The following is a 16,447-nucleotide window of genomic DNA, read 5'->3' as shown; positions in this document are numbered from 1 at the left end:
CTGGGTCCGTGTCCTCAGTTTGGTGTAAGCCCAGCTGTATACACACTGGTGGAAAATGCATCTTGTTTACTTGGGAGAGCTCTGCAAATGTCTTCCTTTTCCATGCTTCCCAAACTTCCCAAACTGAAAACAAGAGGAGAAACAAAGTAGGGTGAAAGGGCTGCTTTTAGGACAATTATTACCATTGGTATCAGGCTGATACTGAACATCATGAAATACTGATTTCCAGGCATTTGTCAATCACTTCTGTTAGTCTGGGAAATTACACTCATGACTACGGACATTCCAGACGCTGTGGGAGGTGGCTGACGCATCAACAGTAATTAACTCCTTCAAAATGCACCCTCAGAGTGAGAATTAGTTTATTCACAGGCACAAAGGTGAACGAGGACAGCTCTGACGTGGCGTGGAATGTGTCTCTGCTCCAAGGCTGGATAAGGCGATGGAGGAGAGTCATGGTGCTGAATGTGTGGAGTGGGGTCTGTTTGGGTGATGTGATGGAGGGTCAAGTGTAAACTAAGGCTGAGCATTACTTTCTGTAATCTATTGGTCTGTTTGATCTACCCCCTGTTCGATGGGTGCATGTGCTTTTGTTTTTGTAGGAAACCATCACACCTGTTCTACCTTGGGATCCAGTGACGGGTCCTGAAGTCTGTATCCAATATCATAAAACATAGACACTGAATGCTAACTTTAGCACATCTGCTGCAAACACTTAAATCTCTGTGTTATACCATATAAAGTGTTATTAAAACTGAACAATATGTCCTTAAATGAGTATTTTTTCATATTTTAGTTTTAGTTGCTGCCTTATAAATATATTTGTATTCAACAATCAGCGAGGAGGAGGCGTAAAATGTAATGACCAGCCAGAAGGTGATATAAAAAGCCTCGTATCAAAGATGAAATAAAATGTTAAAAACACAAACGCGAGTCCTCGGCCGTCCTTCGGCTTGTTTCATTATATTCAGGGGACGTGGAGTGCTGAACATGCGCGACAGTGACCTTGTCGCGTAAGATGTGGCCATCTGTAAACAAACTGGAGCTGCATGTACTCCCATGATTAGAATGGAGGAATCCTCGCAGATGACGCCTCGGGGACCGAAGACGCTCTCAATGCGCCTGCTGTTCTCATGACCTTCCAGTCACAGATTTTGGACAGTTGGTTCTCAACAGGAAGTGATCAACTCTGGACGCTCAAGCACGCAAGCGGCTTCTTCAAGTGGGCTTGGATGAAATTCTTATATTAGTAAAATCCACATGTGACATCTTACTGCTTTCTGCTTATAGCATATACTGTAGGTGCATCCCGTGCATGTCTGGTTCCAGTGTGACATGAGTAGCCACAGTAATAATAATAATAGAGGATGTCTGTTTAAAACTAGCTTATGTTGCCCCCAAGTGTCCAAGGTCAGTTACTGCCTATAAACACACATGCACAGAGCAGTGAGCAGCGTGTGGAGCACGTCGGCTACAAACATGCCCTTGCAGAGTTGTGTTTGTCCAGAACAGGGTCGCCCAGGCCTGGTTTAACACAGCAGAGGTCCCTGCGCCTCCTTTTGTCCTCAGTGAAGCGGGAGAATACAACAAAACACAACCAAAGTTTGGAAATTAACAATATTAAGTACCTGTTGGAGCTTCAGGACTGGCTGGATGCGAAGATGATTGCGAAATAAGTGGCTACAATAGCATGAAGGAGCCAGCAGAGGTCCTTGTGTCACACCCGTTGAACCCACACACCAAAGAATGATTCGGGTCCTCCTGAATAAATACTTAGTAGGATATCTCAGGCTAAAGCACTGTAAATTATGAATAAGAGACAATAAGAAGTCCAACAAGGCGCAAAGTTGATTCTTTCTGCTCAGCAACCAAGAGACTAAAGAACAAATCTACTATATGACATGACACAGTCTAGTCTCACAGGAAATACTGTACAGATGATTGTGTTTTTTCTGGGTGCTATAGAAATGCACAGAGTACAGTATGTACAGTATGTGTGGCAGGTTACTGAGGTCAAAGCTCCAACCGGCTCATGAAAAAAGGAAACCAAAAAGGAGTGAGGATGTCATCCTCATAAACCCACACAGGTGTATGTATTGTACCTCTCCATTCACTGTTTATGTGTTGTCTCCAATGAGAAGACTTGTCATTCTACAGCTCCAATAAACAACCTGTTGAGGAAGGGCCGGACTATAAACAGCAGAACATCTATGTGCAGGGAATCAGTGTTATTTACTACCCCGTTCACGCACCTTTGTTTCTGCGGAGCAGGCAGTGACGTGTTCAGGGAGTCAGATAAAGGGTATTTCTCACCAACGCTTTCCTGTTATTTTCCAGGGTCCTTTGTTTGGTTGCGAGACCTCGGCCTGTCGGTTCTCAGGGGAATGAGAGGAACGTTCGCGAACACTCCTGTCCTCGTACACACACTGTGCTCCCATACAGTACCTGTCTGCATCGCTGTGCGTGAGCGTCCTTGAACTGAGGTGAAACATCCCTGCTGCCCTTTACTGTATGACTTTGGTTGTTGAAATTGTGAAATTTCTATTTCCTAAATTAATATATGGTAAGAAAAAATAAATAAAAAGGCATTAGTTCAATACAATATCCTACAGATTTCTGGCTTTTAGGGCAAGAGTTGAAGGAAATAAATACTTATATAATTTTATTATATTATAATATATTTCTTTGCCCATTCTTGTATTAAGTAGATTATTTGATGCTGAAACTCATTTGAATTATTAGGACTTATTAAAGTATCTGATTTTCCCTCAGGAAAGTTGAAACAGTGCATTGAAAACCTCAGGCAAAGAGCTTCCGTTTAATGAAATAAATAACATAAAACATAATACCAGAACATTCCATCCTACTCCTGACAAAGGGACAAGGTCTCGGCAGGTTGTGTGTCACTTTAAAATGAGTGTCACTTGAAACATTCCTGTCCTATGGGCAGACACAACAACAACAGGAAGAAGGGCCATTTTCACAGGTGTCAGGAAGCACAGGAAATAAACAAGCTGGAAGCTGGAAAACATTTTTGTTGCGTTAGGAGTCAGAGGTGAGGCTAATAAGGAGGATATTTTTAGCTGTGACGGGAATATTTAGAAAATGTCACTAAGATGTTTGATCATTTTAAGGTTCATTAGATAAGTTCAGAAATATAGCGAGCTTGTGTTCAGAACGCAGAGAAAACACTTCTTTGTTATTCAGTTTGACTTTAAGATTTAAATGGAAACAATCTCTATTCAGTACTTTCCATCTTTACATGTGTAAACGCGTTTTCTGCTTCCTCAAATTTCTTCTAATGCCCAAAGAACATCTGTTTAATGACATGCATGATTTTATAACTTGTGGATCTATGTATTATTCCAACAGGGTCAAGTTTTGCATAATGGGCTTGTTGTATTGTATTTTTAAATCTTTGCCCTCTAACTTGTTACTTCAAAAAGGACCTACGTAATGACATCATTGTTCATATCATTTTTCATATAACAGAGAGAAGTAAAAAATGCAGCATGAAAGTAATTCACAACATTAGGGTAAAAAATTACCTTGGCATTAAGTTATGATGGTCGAGTAATTAGAGATTAATGACTTAGAAATGCAGACTTTCTCACCTCAGACCGATAGGCTCTGACTCACAGTAAGATGGTGTAAGTTATACAGTATGTTAGGGCAATGACAGAGTGACTTTGCTGTATATACCATAATATTGTTACTATGTGACCTTAGGAAGAACTACCGAAATTCCTATGAAGGTGTGATTCAAAGAAACAATAGAAATGGCTATTTTTCAAAAACCACCTGACTTTATTTTTTTAGCACTTTTAAACAAACTATCAAAAACAAATTAACAAATTACGTACATGATATTGAAAATAATGAGCAACAGGGACAAGTACAGAGACTTTGGTTTTATTGTAAGAGCAGCGAGTCAAATACATGATATCAGCCGCTCTTCATGTGAACAGTTCAAACCTTTATGGAGATAATAGGAGAATGAACAATCTCTGAAAACACTCCTGCATCAAATTAGATAATAACTGCTTGGTCTTTTATCACATTAGCTTTAATTTTCTCACACATATGAAGGCACACTAAAACTGCAAAAGTTTAAGGATGATAACATACAGTAGTGTATATTTGAATAGAAACGTGATGTTGTCAAAAATGACCAAACCAATGAAATAAAATTAAAAAAGGAACCACTTCCAACTGCTGTAAAAAAGTCTGCATCTGTCAACATAATAAAATATATATTTCGGTCCACTTATAAGTTATAATGCTACATTTGCACTGAATAAAGTCAGCCTTGTCCTGGCTTGTCAGCGGGGGTTGAGCCTCTTTGGAGCCGCGGCTCTGTCCGTGCGCTGGGCCGCGTTCTGGGCTGTGCTGACTTCTCCTGAGCCCACATCGACCCCTGGAAACACGACGGGCGCCGTGAAAATCATCATTCGTATGAACTTGTCATTTAGATCATAAGACGGCTCACTCTTGCCAGCACAGTGCACGATCCGTGAGACGGCCGTTTTACCTGCTTGGGGCTCGGTCTTGAGCTTGCTGGCAATTTTGGCGAAGAAGCGGAGGGTGAGACAGGCGCCCGTCTCCCTGTCACAGATGCCTCCTTTGCAGTTGCACGTCTTGCGACACTCGACCCCGTAGGTTCCATACAGGCAGTCTGTGCAGAGAGAAGACATTATATTTACATCACATTATCAACTTCAGGGTAATCTGGGGTTAGGAGAGAGAGAGAGAGAGAGGGAGAAACATCACAGCAAGTGGACATTGCTGCAGGATCCAGTGTCTAAACTCAGGATCTCACTTGAGACTTTCAAGTTAAATCATCAACTGAAATGGCTGCACACTATCTGGGCATAATGGGAATATCTACTGTATAAATGGTGCTCCTTATTGTGGTAATTGTCCTAAAGGACTGGATGCTGGCTTTGGTGCAGCCGAGCATCACTATGTTCAAAGCTGCAGCATGGAAGAACAGCCGTAGGACTGAGGAAGGGGAGGCTGTTACATGTCACTGTACCTTTGCAGATTCCATATTCGTCTCCGTAATCGTCCTCGTCCTTGTAAAACTCGCAGAACAAGCCCGGTCCGCACTTCACCCCGTGCATCCCCGACACCGTGCGGTAGCAGTGCTCCCCTCTGGCGGCCGCGCACACCTGGCAACAGCCGCAGTCGTCCAGGACGGTCCGTGCGCAGCGCTGCGTGCCGCCGCACCGCTCCGCGTTGCATCGGTCGGGACAGTTCACCGCGTACTTGACGTTGGGGCTCCACGCCTCGGCGTCCTGCACCACGAGTGAGGAGAGCAGCGTGACGAGGAGGAACGACATCACTGGATGCGGGGAGAGGAGGAAGGGGAGAGGGACGCGGCCGGCCGTCTGCTGGATGCGCGCTCGTTCGGGGGCGAGAGACGCAGGAGCGGGATCACCTCGGGCAGACTTGAGCGGAGTGACCCGAGGTTCATCAGGTTGAATGGTTATCAGCGATGAACAACTTTGTTTTGCACATGGCTTACCCTCGTCAATTTCCTCATTCCGGTGTTGTCGTCCCCTCTGCCAGTCAGCCCCCTTTTTAGAAATCCTGTTTGGAAGTGGGATTAACTCCGGAGCGCCATCCAGGAATTGAAACCGTGTGACCTGATGTCATACGTTATCTTGGGTTTGTTTTGCGTGTGTGCGTGCGTGCGTGGGTGCATGTATGTGAATGACCCCCCCAACCTTAATACTATGTTGTCAAAATGTAATACAGACTGCTAATAAAACAGGCCCAATTAATTAAATCATCTTCTAGCCAATTCCTTTACTTATTTTTTTTTAAATGTGAGTGTTTAAGTTTATTTTATTGGATGAATTGGATTTTTGTTTTTTTATTTTGTGTTTTTTGAGGTAGATAAATGAATCATACCCTGAATTACTAATTACTAATTGTGGTAATGCAGAGGTAAATTAAATATAAAAGCATAAACATAGGTAACACATTGAATTGTTTAGAAGGACACTGCAGCATTTCTAGCGTTAAGGTGCTAGTTTTTCAAAATCAAAAGGGTCTGTGGAAAGAAAGACAGATTGGCAGCTCCATGACTCCACACTGAATACTGGGACTATGACTGGAGAGATCCAAGGCCATGGATGCTGTACCTGCAGCCAGCAACAGAAAGGGGGAGACAGAGGGGAGGAAACGACGCTGAGGGACTCCACCTGACAACGCAGGAATGAGCGGATAGAGAGCAGGCAGGAGAAGACAGGAGCCAGACATGTCAGGGGGGAAACCCTCAGCCGCCCCAGGTTTCTGCCGCATAACTAAGAGGTGACTCAGTGTCAGAGACATCCAGCATTATCAACAATGATGGTTTGACGCCATAGATTCAGCTCACTAGCTGTCTGTCTCGTCATAAAGAATTATTAATTAAGTTGGTAGCATGAATATCTAAAGCATTGTCCAACTTGTATCATCCTCAGTTAACTAGTTTTTGCAGACGTTTAAAAGGTAAACACGCGATGTGTGCGGTCCGGACCACAAGGGGGCGCTAGTCGCCAACGAGAGACCGCCATCAGCGGTTTAACAATCATACCCACGAAGAAGAGCGAGGACGCTGATATGATACGCGCGTCCAAGGGAGACCTCACTGGGACGGGACAGGTACCGCAGAGCATTTATCGGCGGAGGTTTACTGTCAAGGTAACCGCCACGGCCTCTGTCTGTTTCTACCTTCATACCGGGCCTTCACGAGTCGAGGGGGGGCGTTTAGCCGGGAGCTGTCAGCCGGCGGGCGGGCGGGCGGAGGGGCTGGGTCGGTTCTCCGCCGTGGAGCGAACTAGCAGCTGCACTGCGTTAGCTCAGCTGTCACCGCGGATGCACAGCAATGCCGAGCGGTGTTATTGTGGACGACACGACGGCGACCGCGTCTCGGTTTCGGCTGTTTCTCTGTTTCATGGCAGCCGTTAGTGCCGTTGGCGTGACGGCGAGCTCGGGTGAAACGGCTGCAGGGTGTTGATGGGCGCGTTGGAGTGCGTTAGAGGCAGCGCAGCGAGGCGGGGCGGGGGATGTCGTTAATTGTAAATTAATTAAATTGTCAGCTGGTGCTGTTACAGTAGCTGGCGTGAATTCCCAAACGACTGGCTGTCCCAGAAGCTCGTTAATAGCGTTTAAGTTGCTGTCAGTAATTCTGTAGCTCCTATTGTGGGTGGTGTTATAATTAAGACATTTCATATATTACCTGATGTACATGTAAGATCACTGATGCATCGATTGTCTGAATTTTTGGGGTCCTGGCAACGAGAACCTAAACATCCCTTGGCCCAGCAGCTTCAGGTAGCTTGTTTTAGACAACTTTCAAGTCCTATGAAGTCTGAACTGTAACGCACCTGAACCAGGTACCGCTTGACTGTATGGAGGACAGACCGAACACAGAGGTCCTCCCACGTACCTGATCACTGCTCTCTGCCATAGGTTCATGACCGCTGCTGTTAATTGGCAGGTAATTGGCAGCCAGTCATGATTCTATGTCTAGGGTAGGGTTTAATATATATCTTCAAATTATCCTAATTGTCACCTGTGAGTAAATTGTTGTATGAATTAATAATCAATTACTCAAAATCCAACTGGCTCAGATTAATAGACATTAAAATAAAACTTAATACTTGTCATTTGTCATTAGCCTCCAGTTAAGCATAGAAACCCTAATGTGAGTCTGTTTTGAGTTTACTGTATGTTAGTGTTTTTTTGTACTTTGAATGGGGTTAATCTGTTACCAGCGAATAGAATTTGGTTTTGTGATCTGAATGTCCTGAAACAAACAAACAAGCAAACAAACCGTGTGAAACAAACTTGAGGACATTTTTTTTGGTCCTTGGTTGCAGGTCGATGTGATGGTTGTGTCTAACATCGCTAGTGGTTGCTTGCTCATGGTTGTCTGACTAAAGAGCCTATTGCTACATCAATGCTTGGTGTTATTTTTGGCCAGAGTGGAAACCATATAGCCCCTCAGGCTTGAGGCAGGGCCAGGGAGATGGGGCTCTCTCACTGTGGGCTACAGTCAGAAGCACACTCATTTGAACAGTGGCAGGCTCAGCTACTGTGGTATTTTTCCCACTCAGGCCAGTTCTTGTGTATAGCAAGGGTCTTTGGAGATTTATTGTGCATCTCACAAGCTGATCTAGATTGTTTAACTTAGAAGTCTGTTACTTGACAGTAATTTTGTTTGGAAACCTGTATTTCTTATTGCCAGGTATGCAGTTGCTTTAGAGATGTCTGTACAGCAGCATGAGACATTTGAATTGTGTGAACAGCAGACACATATACAGACTGGGGCTGGCTTAGAGCACCAGTGAGCATTGCTTGGATTTATATGTCAGAGTGTCAGGTGGCCGTCCTTAAGACGATGACTTTCCCAGCTGCATCCGGACTAAAGTGGGAAATCTAAATGAATTTCCAGGAGCATACGATTACTGTAGGATAACCCATGTGCTCTCAAAACCTTTGACAGAGCAGAATCATGAAGCTCAAAAATACTATACGTAGACATAAATACTGTGTATCACGATACAGTGTAGCTTATGAGACAGAAAACCTCTCATTAGTGTTGGTGTCTTAGATGAAAGCACAGGGTGAGCTGGCCTATTTCAGTGATACCCACTGGGCCTATGGCCTGGATGTACTGCATATTGAATACTGTGGGTGCCAACAATACGGTGAAACCTGACACCTATAGAGCGAGTTTACTTCATAACATTGGCTTTCAGCATTAAATGCTGAGTGCAAATAGGGAGATAGGGAGAGTGTGATTTCATTATGTTAATTAAGTATGAGGGAGTAATGTGTGAATTTGATAAATCTGCTGATATACTGCGCTGACATTTAATCGTTCTGTCCTCCTCTGCTTTTCAGTTATACATTAGAGGATAGATAATGCTCAGACATGGTGCCTTGTCAGACCCACGTGTTGCTGAAGTGGCAGGAGCACTTTAACAGCTCCTGGGCAGCAGAAGACAGCGTGCAGACAGCCAGGAGGGATGGAGCAGCCGTGCTCTACAATAAGCTACTTCACAACAAGGAAGTGATAACTTTGGCCCAGCCCGTCCAAGAACTGGTGGGCCCACGCCTGCCAGACTTTGAGTGCGAGTCCAGTGCCTCGGCGGAGAAGGAGGAGTACCTTTCATCCCTGCTTCACAGCCAGCGATGGCTGGCTCACCGCATGCTGACGCAGACCTCCTACACCCTGAGCCTCCATCACAGGCTGGTAGTCCTCCAGAGGATCTACTATGCACTTCATAGCAAATACCATGACAAGTTTCGTGTACAGCTGCCCTCTCAGTCCACAGACAGCGGGACTGAATGTGGCCAACTTGAGCTGGCCTCAGAACCTCGCCTGCCCGGCGGCGTAGCCAAAGTCAAATCGGGTACAGATGTTCTAATAGAGATGGGTGTGAGGACAGGCTTAAGTCTGCTCTTCTCGCTACTGCAGCAGAACTGGCGATATGCGGCCTCCGTTCACCCCGAGCTGGTGCTTTGCAACGATGTACTTGCCACGGCGTCCTCAGTGCTGGCCTCTTTACCGCCACTCTCCCTGGCCAATGAGAACAAGATCCCGTCAGTGGGGCTGGACTGCCTGGCGCAGGTGGCTGACTTCCTGAAGAAGACGTCCGTGAGCAGCGGCATTGGCGGTGCCGATCCCACCGGTCGGAGGCTGGCGCTGGAGCTGCTGCTTGGCCTGGCCATGCAGAGAGGCTCCCTGAAGTTCCTCCTGGAGTGGGTGGAGGTAGCTTTGGCTGCTTCCATGGCCGAAAGCTGCTCCTCCACGTCTATCCTGTCTTCCTCAGCCTCACCAAGCTCCCAGCAGTCAGCTGGTGTGGACTTTGATGTCATCCATCAAACACTGCTCCAAATGAGGCAATATTCGGTATGTTCCACCTTTTTTAAAAATATATAGATATTAAGATTTCTTATCTACACTGTATATAAACATTTTTGACAGTTTAATTTAAGTTAAGCATGTGGATTATCTAAATGGGTATTTTGTGGGTTATCAGTGGCTAGTTCATTGTTTTGCAAGCATACTGATAAAGCAGTCTATTAGGGGAACAGTCTCTTCCTTCCACGTCATCCAGGCTGCACACTCGCTCTCACTCAGCCAGTCTCATTTGAATCTTGCAGTCATGCATTAGTGTGCAGATAAGGATTATAATTGAGTCAGTCTTCCTGTCTCTCTCCAAATATGCATATTTAGTCATCTTTAGTAGGCTAATCAGCTTTGCAATGTTTCTGTACAAATGCCAGCCGCGGCTGCGTATTCTCAGGATACTGAACTGTGCAAGATTACAGATTTTTAGATTATGTATATAAATCTGGATCAAAAAAATAAATCTGCAAAAACTGGAAATGAGTGTTATATTCATTTATACAAAGCTCTGGTTAAGAAATTGTGAATATTTAAGCAGCACTGTGTCGAACACCAGTCAAACTTCTAAAAACACATTTTTTTCCAGGGTTTCCGTGGAGACTCTGTCAATACTCAGGTGCTCAAGAAGGATGCAGATGGACTTTGTCGGCTCTCTCAGGCAGCTCTCTGCCTCTTTGAAGAGGTAACAGGGGTTTTAGTCACATAACTGTAAGGGTTTGTACTTCTTTAGTGACTGCCCAGACCTCACCTTCCTCTCCTCTGACAGATTTGTAACCTAGCATCCTACTGCCTGTGCTCCAGCACTGATACCGCTGCTCCTGGTACAGAGAGCGACACAGTCATGGTGTATGTGTGGGGCAGCAACAGCAGCCATCAACTGGCAGAGGGAACGCTGGAGAAAATCCTCCTCCCAAAACTGACACAGGGATTCAATGATGCCCAAATGGTATGGCTTTCCATAAAGTTAGAATATTAGATTATATTACTGCCTTGTATTTGATTGTAGCAGAAAGCTTTTAGGGTGTGCAATGTACAGTTCATCTCATCCTTTAAGTCTGTTGTCTTTGTCTCTTTTTATTAGATCGAGGCGGGTCAGTACTGCACTTTCTCAGTATCTGCGGATGGTTCAGTAAAAGCATGTGGAAAAGGCAGCTATGGCCGTCTGGGCCTGGGCGACTCCAACAACCAGTCCATGCCCAAAAAACTTGTGCTGGAGCCACACAGGAACATGAAGAAAGTTTCATCCTCTAAGGGCTCTGATGGTCACACTTTGGCCATCACTGTAGAGGGAGAGGTACAGTACTACTGTAAGCTAGGACACATTTACAGGTCTGTTGGCTTTAGTTTATGTGATTTCCTACCTGTCAAAATGGGTCTTTTAGGTTTTCAGCTGGGGCGATGGAGAGTATGGGAAGTTGGGCCATGGTAATAGTGCTACACAAAAATACCCCAAAATCATTCAAGGACCACTTTTAGGCAAAGTAAGCATTAAAGAAACACGTGAGCAAATTACTATGTTTGACATGTTTTACATGTAACGGTGTCATTTTTAGGTTGTTGTTTGTGTGTCTGCTGGCTACAGACACAGTGCTGCTGTAACTAATGATGGAGAGCTTTATACGTGGGGAGAAGGCGACTTTGGCAGACTTGGTATATTTCTTCATTGCTACTTTTTTAAGTTAATTTGTACTTATTTAGCAATTTCACAAGGATCAACATTCTTTGTTTTCTCCCGGCAGGTCACAGTGACAGCCAGAGCCGGAATGTGCCCACCCTGGTGAAGGACATCAGTGGTGTAGGGCAGGCGGCCTGTGGAAGCTCTCACACGATTGCTGTTGCACAGGATGGACGCACTGTTTGGTCCTTTGGAGGAGGAGACAATGGTACAGTATGATGACAGATAATCTAACATAGTGTTTTAGTTGAAATGAATGTACACAACACCAACCACAGCAGAATCATCTGTGGTGCGTCATACCAGTAGCACCTTGAACTGAGAACTTTGACTCATCCCTGCAGGTAAACTAGGTCACGGAGACACCAACCGTGTGTATCGCCCCAAAGTCATAGAGGCACTGCATGGATTCATCGTCAGGAAAGTGTGTGCTGGCAGCCAATCATCTCTGGCCCTTACCTCTGCAGGACAGGTGCGCTTTGGCCTTTTAGGTCCTTAATTGTTAATTTTCATACCACTAGTTTGGTTCTGGTTTCTGACAGAAGACAGAAAGACAAAATGTATTTTGACAAACTAGGAAAAGGCTTAAATGTGTTAAACAAGTTTGACTAATATTAATTAAGCAAATTAACCATTCTTAATAACAAACTTTATTTTGAAGGAATGTGCTGAGGTACTGTAGTATTCTTAAATTTTTTAAACTTAGAATTTAAATGGACAGTTCATACAACATATTTGCATTTTATTACACCCTATATTTGACTGATGGAGATAATAATGTCAATAGGGCAATAATTAGTTATTTATATAAACGGACACACACACTGAATGTGTGTTTTTACACTAGGTGTTTGCATGGGGCTGTGGCTCGTGTTTGGGATGTGGCTCTTCTGAAACTACCTCGCTGAGACCCAGGTTTATAGAGGACCTGAGTATCACCAAGATCATCGATATCTCATGTGGAGACAGCCACTGTCTGGCTCTGTCCCATGGTGCGAAACTTCAGTCATCTGTTTGTCAGGATAATAGATGAGTAATAAAATGTTAAAATAGTAACTTCGAATTTCTTTTAGAGAAATTATTGTAATCTAGCATTTGTAGGATATTTGAAATGATGACTGCGTTTGCTGCCTTTCTTCCTCAGAGAATGAAGTGTATGCTTGGGGGAACAACACCATGGGCCAGTGTGGGCAAGGCCACACTTCCACACCTATCACCAAACCCAAGAAGGTGTTCGGTCTAGAGGGGGTGTCTATCCAACAGATCACGGCTGGCACTTCTCACAGCCTTGCTTGGACAGCTGTCCCCACAGACAGGTATTTTTTTTCACATTAGTTCTCAGTTTCGTGGCTAGTGACTCCTTTACATTTGCTTTTTTTTGTTATTATTGGTGCAGCTTCACTTAATAACAGTACATATACTGTAGCATATGTGACATGCTTGCTTCCCAGGCAACTAGTGGCGTGGCACAGGCCCTTTTGTGTCGACTTGGAAGAAAGTACATTCACCTACCTGCGCAACTTCTTAGAAAGTTACTGTGATGGCATCGGGAACGACACACCTCCTGCCCCGTTCTTGTCTAAAAGGTACAACATTCCTCAAAATACTCATGGCGTACTTGTATGCCGTGTACTCCATTGTCAAGGTGATTATTGACTAATCGTCTTGAGCCACGCTCACAATGTTCTTGGTACTGTGTCTTACTCAGGGATCACCATCAGTTTCTTTTGCTGTGCATGAAGCTGCTGTCCATCCACTTGTCCTTGGCCCATGCTGGGGGCACGGGTGCCATCGTATTAGGGGCTCAGAGCAGGCCCCTTAGAAACCTGCTCTTCAGGCTTATAGACACTAACATGCCAGACTCCATACAACAGGTATTTTAAAAATGTTCACACTACTTACAGTACACACATAAAGTCCCTTCATTACAATGGGAACTAAAGGAAATAATAATCGTCCATGTGCTGACTCCTTCTGTCTGTCCTCAGGCGGTTCTGAACACTCTGTCGATTGGTGCGTCCCTGCTGCTGCCTCCTCTGAGGGAGAGGACAGAATTGCTTCTCTCTCTGCTTCCTCAGGGCCCCAAGAGCTTGAATGTCCTTTCTAAAGGACAGGTATGTGGAGCACATAAAGGGTGTTAAATGTTAACAATGAGTTGCCTTGCCAGGTGGCTGTATGTAAAATAGATAGACTAGAAAGCATTGTGCTTGTGAAGATCGCTGTGCTAAGCTAAAGTTTTGCTAGGTCAAACATGAAGGCATGCCTGAGTAATTTTAGTAGCCTCCGATGTAGAGTGTATAGGACCAAAATCACAGCTGTCTTCTTTTTCTTCCCTCTATATTATTTAAAGCGTCTGCAGTTAGACATGGTCCTGAGCAGCCTTCAGGATCAGAACCACGTGGCTTCACTTCTAGGGTACAGCAATTTTGGGGAGGTGACAGCCATGGGACCTCCTCTGACTCCCGCTTTGTCTGTCCGGCCGCCATCTTCAACCAGCTCTGTTGAGTCCTATGACCCTCTGCACTTAGCGGAGGTGCTGCTCAGAACACTGCTCCTGAGCATAGGTTTTTATACGGTACGATGGAAACGTGTGTGTGTGTGTGTGTGTGTGTGTGTGTGTGTGTGTGTGTGTGTGTGTGTGTGTGTGTGTGTGTGTGTGTGTGTGTGTGTGTGTGTGTGTGTGTGTGTGTGTGTGTGTGTGTGTGTGTGTGTGTGTGTGTGTGTGTGTGTGTGTGTGTGTGTGTGTGAGATAAGATAGTTATAGTTTATTTTTTGGGAGAATATAGTGCATTGTCTCACTCACCTGACATTTTGTTAACGTACTTTGATGCCCGAAGGTTCTTGCACTGTTTTTGTTTTCTGTCCTAATTAATGCAGGAGCGAGCATTTGGGGAACTGGAAAAAAATAGCGACAAGCAGCTTTCGAATGATTGCCAGGGACAGACCGACCCTCCCTGTCACTTCCATCAGCTGTTGTCAGGACTTCACAAACACCTACTTGCCCATTGCTACATCCATTCATGCTCCGAGGTACAGTATGCAACAGAAAATAAGCAATACTGTAGCTTGTTTCATCTTTATATCATGTGTTAATATCAATGTTCTGCTTTTTTTGCAGGATGACAGTAGTGTAATGCTTCTTCGTGAACACCTTTACCTGCTGCTTCCTTTTGCTGCTGAGACTCTTAAAAGATCCACCAAACTGCTGAAGGGGAGTTCACTGGATAAACAAATCATCAGGAAACTACACTGTAAGAATAGAGGTTGTGTGCGTGTACATGTGCGCGTATGTGTGAGACATTAGGTCTATATTTGAAGTAATTATTTTCTTCTTCAATATCACCTTTTCTCCCAGTGGTGTTGTACAACTCAGTGGCTGGCAGCTTGCTGTGCCAGGTAATGTACTCGCTGCTGCTGCTGCCTCTGGGCACAGTTCAACCCCTTCTCAGCCACTTACTGGTCTTGTTGGAGCACCTCAATGATTTCAACAGGCTGCTGCCAGAGACCGGTATGCTGGAGGAGCAGGAACTTGGGATGGATGCACAGCAAACCTCTTCAGGTGAGTAGATTGACCCACAGATTTGAACTATTGTGTCAACAATATGAGTTCATCAAACTCTTGTCTTGTTTATAGATGAAAGTGAAGAAAATGGACACAGTCAGCAACAGGAGGAGGAGTGCATGTGGGTCTGGCTGCTGGACCTAGAGCGTTCTGTAGCGCTCGCAGTCGGCCGTTGCCTTGGTGGAATGCTGCAAGGCCCACCGTTGTCACTCCAAGAGAAAGCATCAGAGTTCTGGCTATCGAATGTCCTCCTCAGGAATGGCCTTGAGATGGACTTTGAACAGCTGGGTAGGAAAGCAAACTGCATGCTGTCCAGGCATTCGCATGTGCTAATGTTGTGGTAAATAAATACCAAGTCAACAGTTTCAGTGTCACAACAGTGTCCACATACTTTTTGGACATGAAAATAACTAAACACCCCATTTTTGTCTACATTACAACAAGGAAATGTTTTAGACATACACTAATGAACTTTTCTTGTGTTGTATACTGTATGATGCTTCATCCTGTAGACTCTAGCATGGCCTGGTTAACAGAGGTAGTACTGGTGGGCAGTAGTGATACCAGGCTTGCAGAGATGAGTGTGAATGAGGAAACTAAAACTTTAGTGGAACTGGCACTGGGATCGTCCAGAGGAGTTGCAGGTGGGCTGTGGCGTAACATGGAGGAATATGCTCACAGCAAAGGTAAAATATAATTAGAAATATAAATGAAAGTGCACTTTGAGTTGTTTTATTTTTGTATTGTTTTGTGCTGGTGTATTCGAGTCAATATGTATTTTTGTGTTTTGCTTTGCAAGAAGAATGGGAAAGTGGAGGCTCTTCAGGGAACTCTCTGCTTGAGACTGTGTGTCGCTGCAGTCTGGCTGCTCTACTGAAACACACTGGGCTGCAGAATGAGGCCTGCTGGCAGGACAGGTCAGTTCATGGTTATAAAGAATATCTGCTAAAAACTCTACTTGCATCTGACCATCTATAATGAAATTCAGAACATTTCCAGTGATGCACTTCATTGTCTCTGTTTTGGGACAGATATGGGCCCTGTGAGATGCTCTTAGATGTCTATGAAACCGTTTATAAAGTCAGAAGCACTCTATTGGTCCTTAAAAACTCTCCGAGGACATCACAAGTGCAAGCATCAGCCAAACAGGTACTGCATCACCACTAAAATTGCTATGATTCATGTAAAGTACTACTAAATTAATATATACTGTTAAGTATAGAAGTAAAAAAAAAACAAAAACATTCAAAAAGGACTAAGGCATCAACTAACAAAAAAAAAGAACCACAGATTTATTAAG

At 44.4% G+C, this 16,447-nt stretch overlaps 2 protein-coding genes across 7 annotated transcripts in view; one reads left to right on the top strand and one right to left on the bottom strand.

Moving 5' to 3' along the window:
* Positions 1-3,784: 3,784 nt before the first annotated feature.
* Positions 3,785-5,624, bottom strand: esm1 (endothelial cell-specific molecule 1). Its single transcript, XM_055513239.1, has 3 exons — positions 5,036-5,624; positions 4,532-4,675; positions 3,785-4,417 (listed from the first exon to the last, which is right to left on the bottom strand). The coding sequence occupies exons 1-3, from the start codon at positions 5,340-5,342 to the stop codon at positions 4,323-4,325; spliced, it is 546 nt and encodes a 181-aa protein (XP_055369214.1). The 5' UTR covers positions 5,343-5,624; the 3' UTR covers positions 3,785-4,322.
* A 925-nt stretch (positions 5,625-6,549) lies between these two features.
* Positions 6,550-16,447, top strand: part of LOC114866632 (probable E3 ubiquitin-protein ligase HERC1) — a 29,521-nt gene continuing 19,623 nt past the window's right edge. For 3 of the 6 annotated variants that reach the window (XM_029168626.3, XM_055513232.1, XM_029168625.3), the window contains exons 1-21: positions 8,899-9,910; positions 10,497-10,592; positions 10,677-10,856; positions 10,992-11,204; positions 11,293-11,391; positions 11,464-11,560; positions 11,650-11,793; positions 11,930-12,057; positions 12,433-12,577; positions 12,730-12,901; positions 13,037-13,171; positions 13,294-13,459; positions 13,574-13,699; positions 13,936-14,160; positions 14,463-14,615; positions 14,704-14,836; positions 14,941-15,144; positions 15,220-15,435; positions 15,660-15,833; positions 15,947-16,064; positions 16,179-16,296. In XM_029168626.3, the coding sequence (XP_029024459.1) occupies positions 8,930-9,910; positions 10,497-10,592; positions 10,677-10,856; positions 10,992-11,204; positions 11,293-11,391; positions 11,464-11,560; positions 11,650-11,793; positions 11,930-12,057; positions 12,433-12,577; positions 12,730-12,901; positions 13,037-13,171; positions 13,294-13,459; positions 13,574-13,699; positions 13,936-14,160; positions 14,463-14,615; positions 14,704-14,836; positions 14,941-15,144; positions 15,220-15,435; positions 15,660-15,833; positions 15,947-16,064; positions 16,179-16,296 (4,023 nt within the window). In that variant the 5' untranslated portion in view covers positions 8,899-8,929. Of the gene's footprint in view, positions 6,691-8,898; positions 9,911-10,496; positions 10,593-10,676; positions 10,857-10,991; positions 11,205-11,292; positions 11,392-11,463; positions 11,561-11,649; positions 11,794-11,929; positions 12,058-12,432; positions 12,578-12,729; positions 12,902-13,036; positions 13,172-13,293; positions 13,460-13,573; positions 13,700-13,935; positions 14,161-14,462; positions 14,616-14,703; positions 14,837-14,940; positions 15,145-15,219; positions 15,436-15,659; positions 15,834-15,946; positions 16,065-16,178; positions 16,297-16,447 lie in introns of those variants that run through there. The other 3 variants (XM_029168629.3, XM_029168622.3, XM_029168623.3) reach the window with 3 other exon arrangements.

The sequence above is a fragment of the Betta splendens genome, chromosome 12, assembly GCF_900634795.4.
Source record: "Betta splendens chromosome 12, fBetSpl5.4, whole genome shotgun sequence".
NCBI lineage: Eukaryota > Metazoa > Chordata > Actinopteri > Anabantiformes > Osphronemidae > Betta > Betta splendens.
This window is presented reverse-complemented; position numbering and strand designations above follow the sequence as displayed.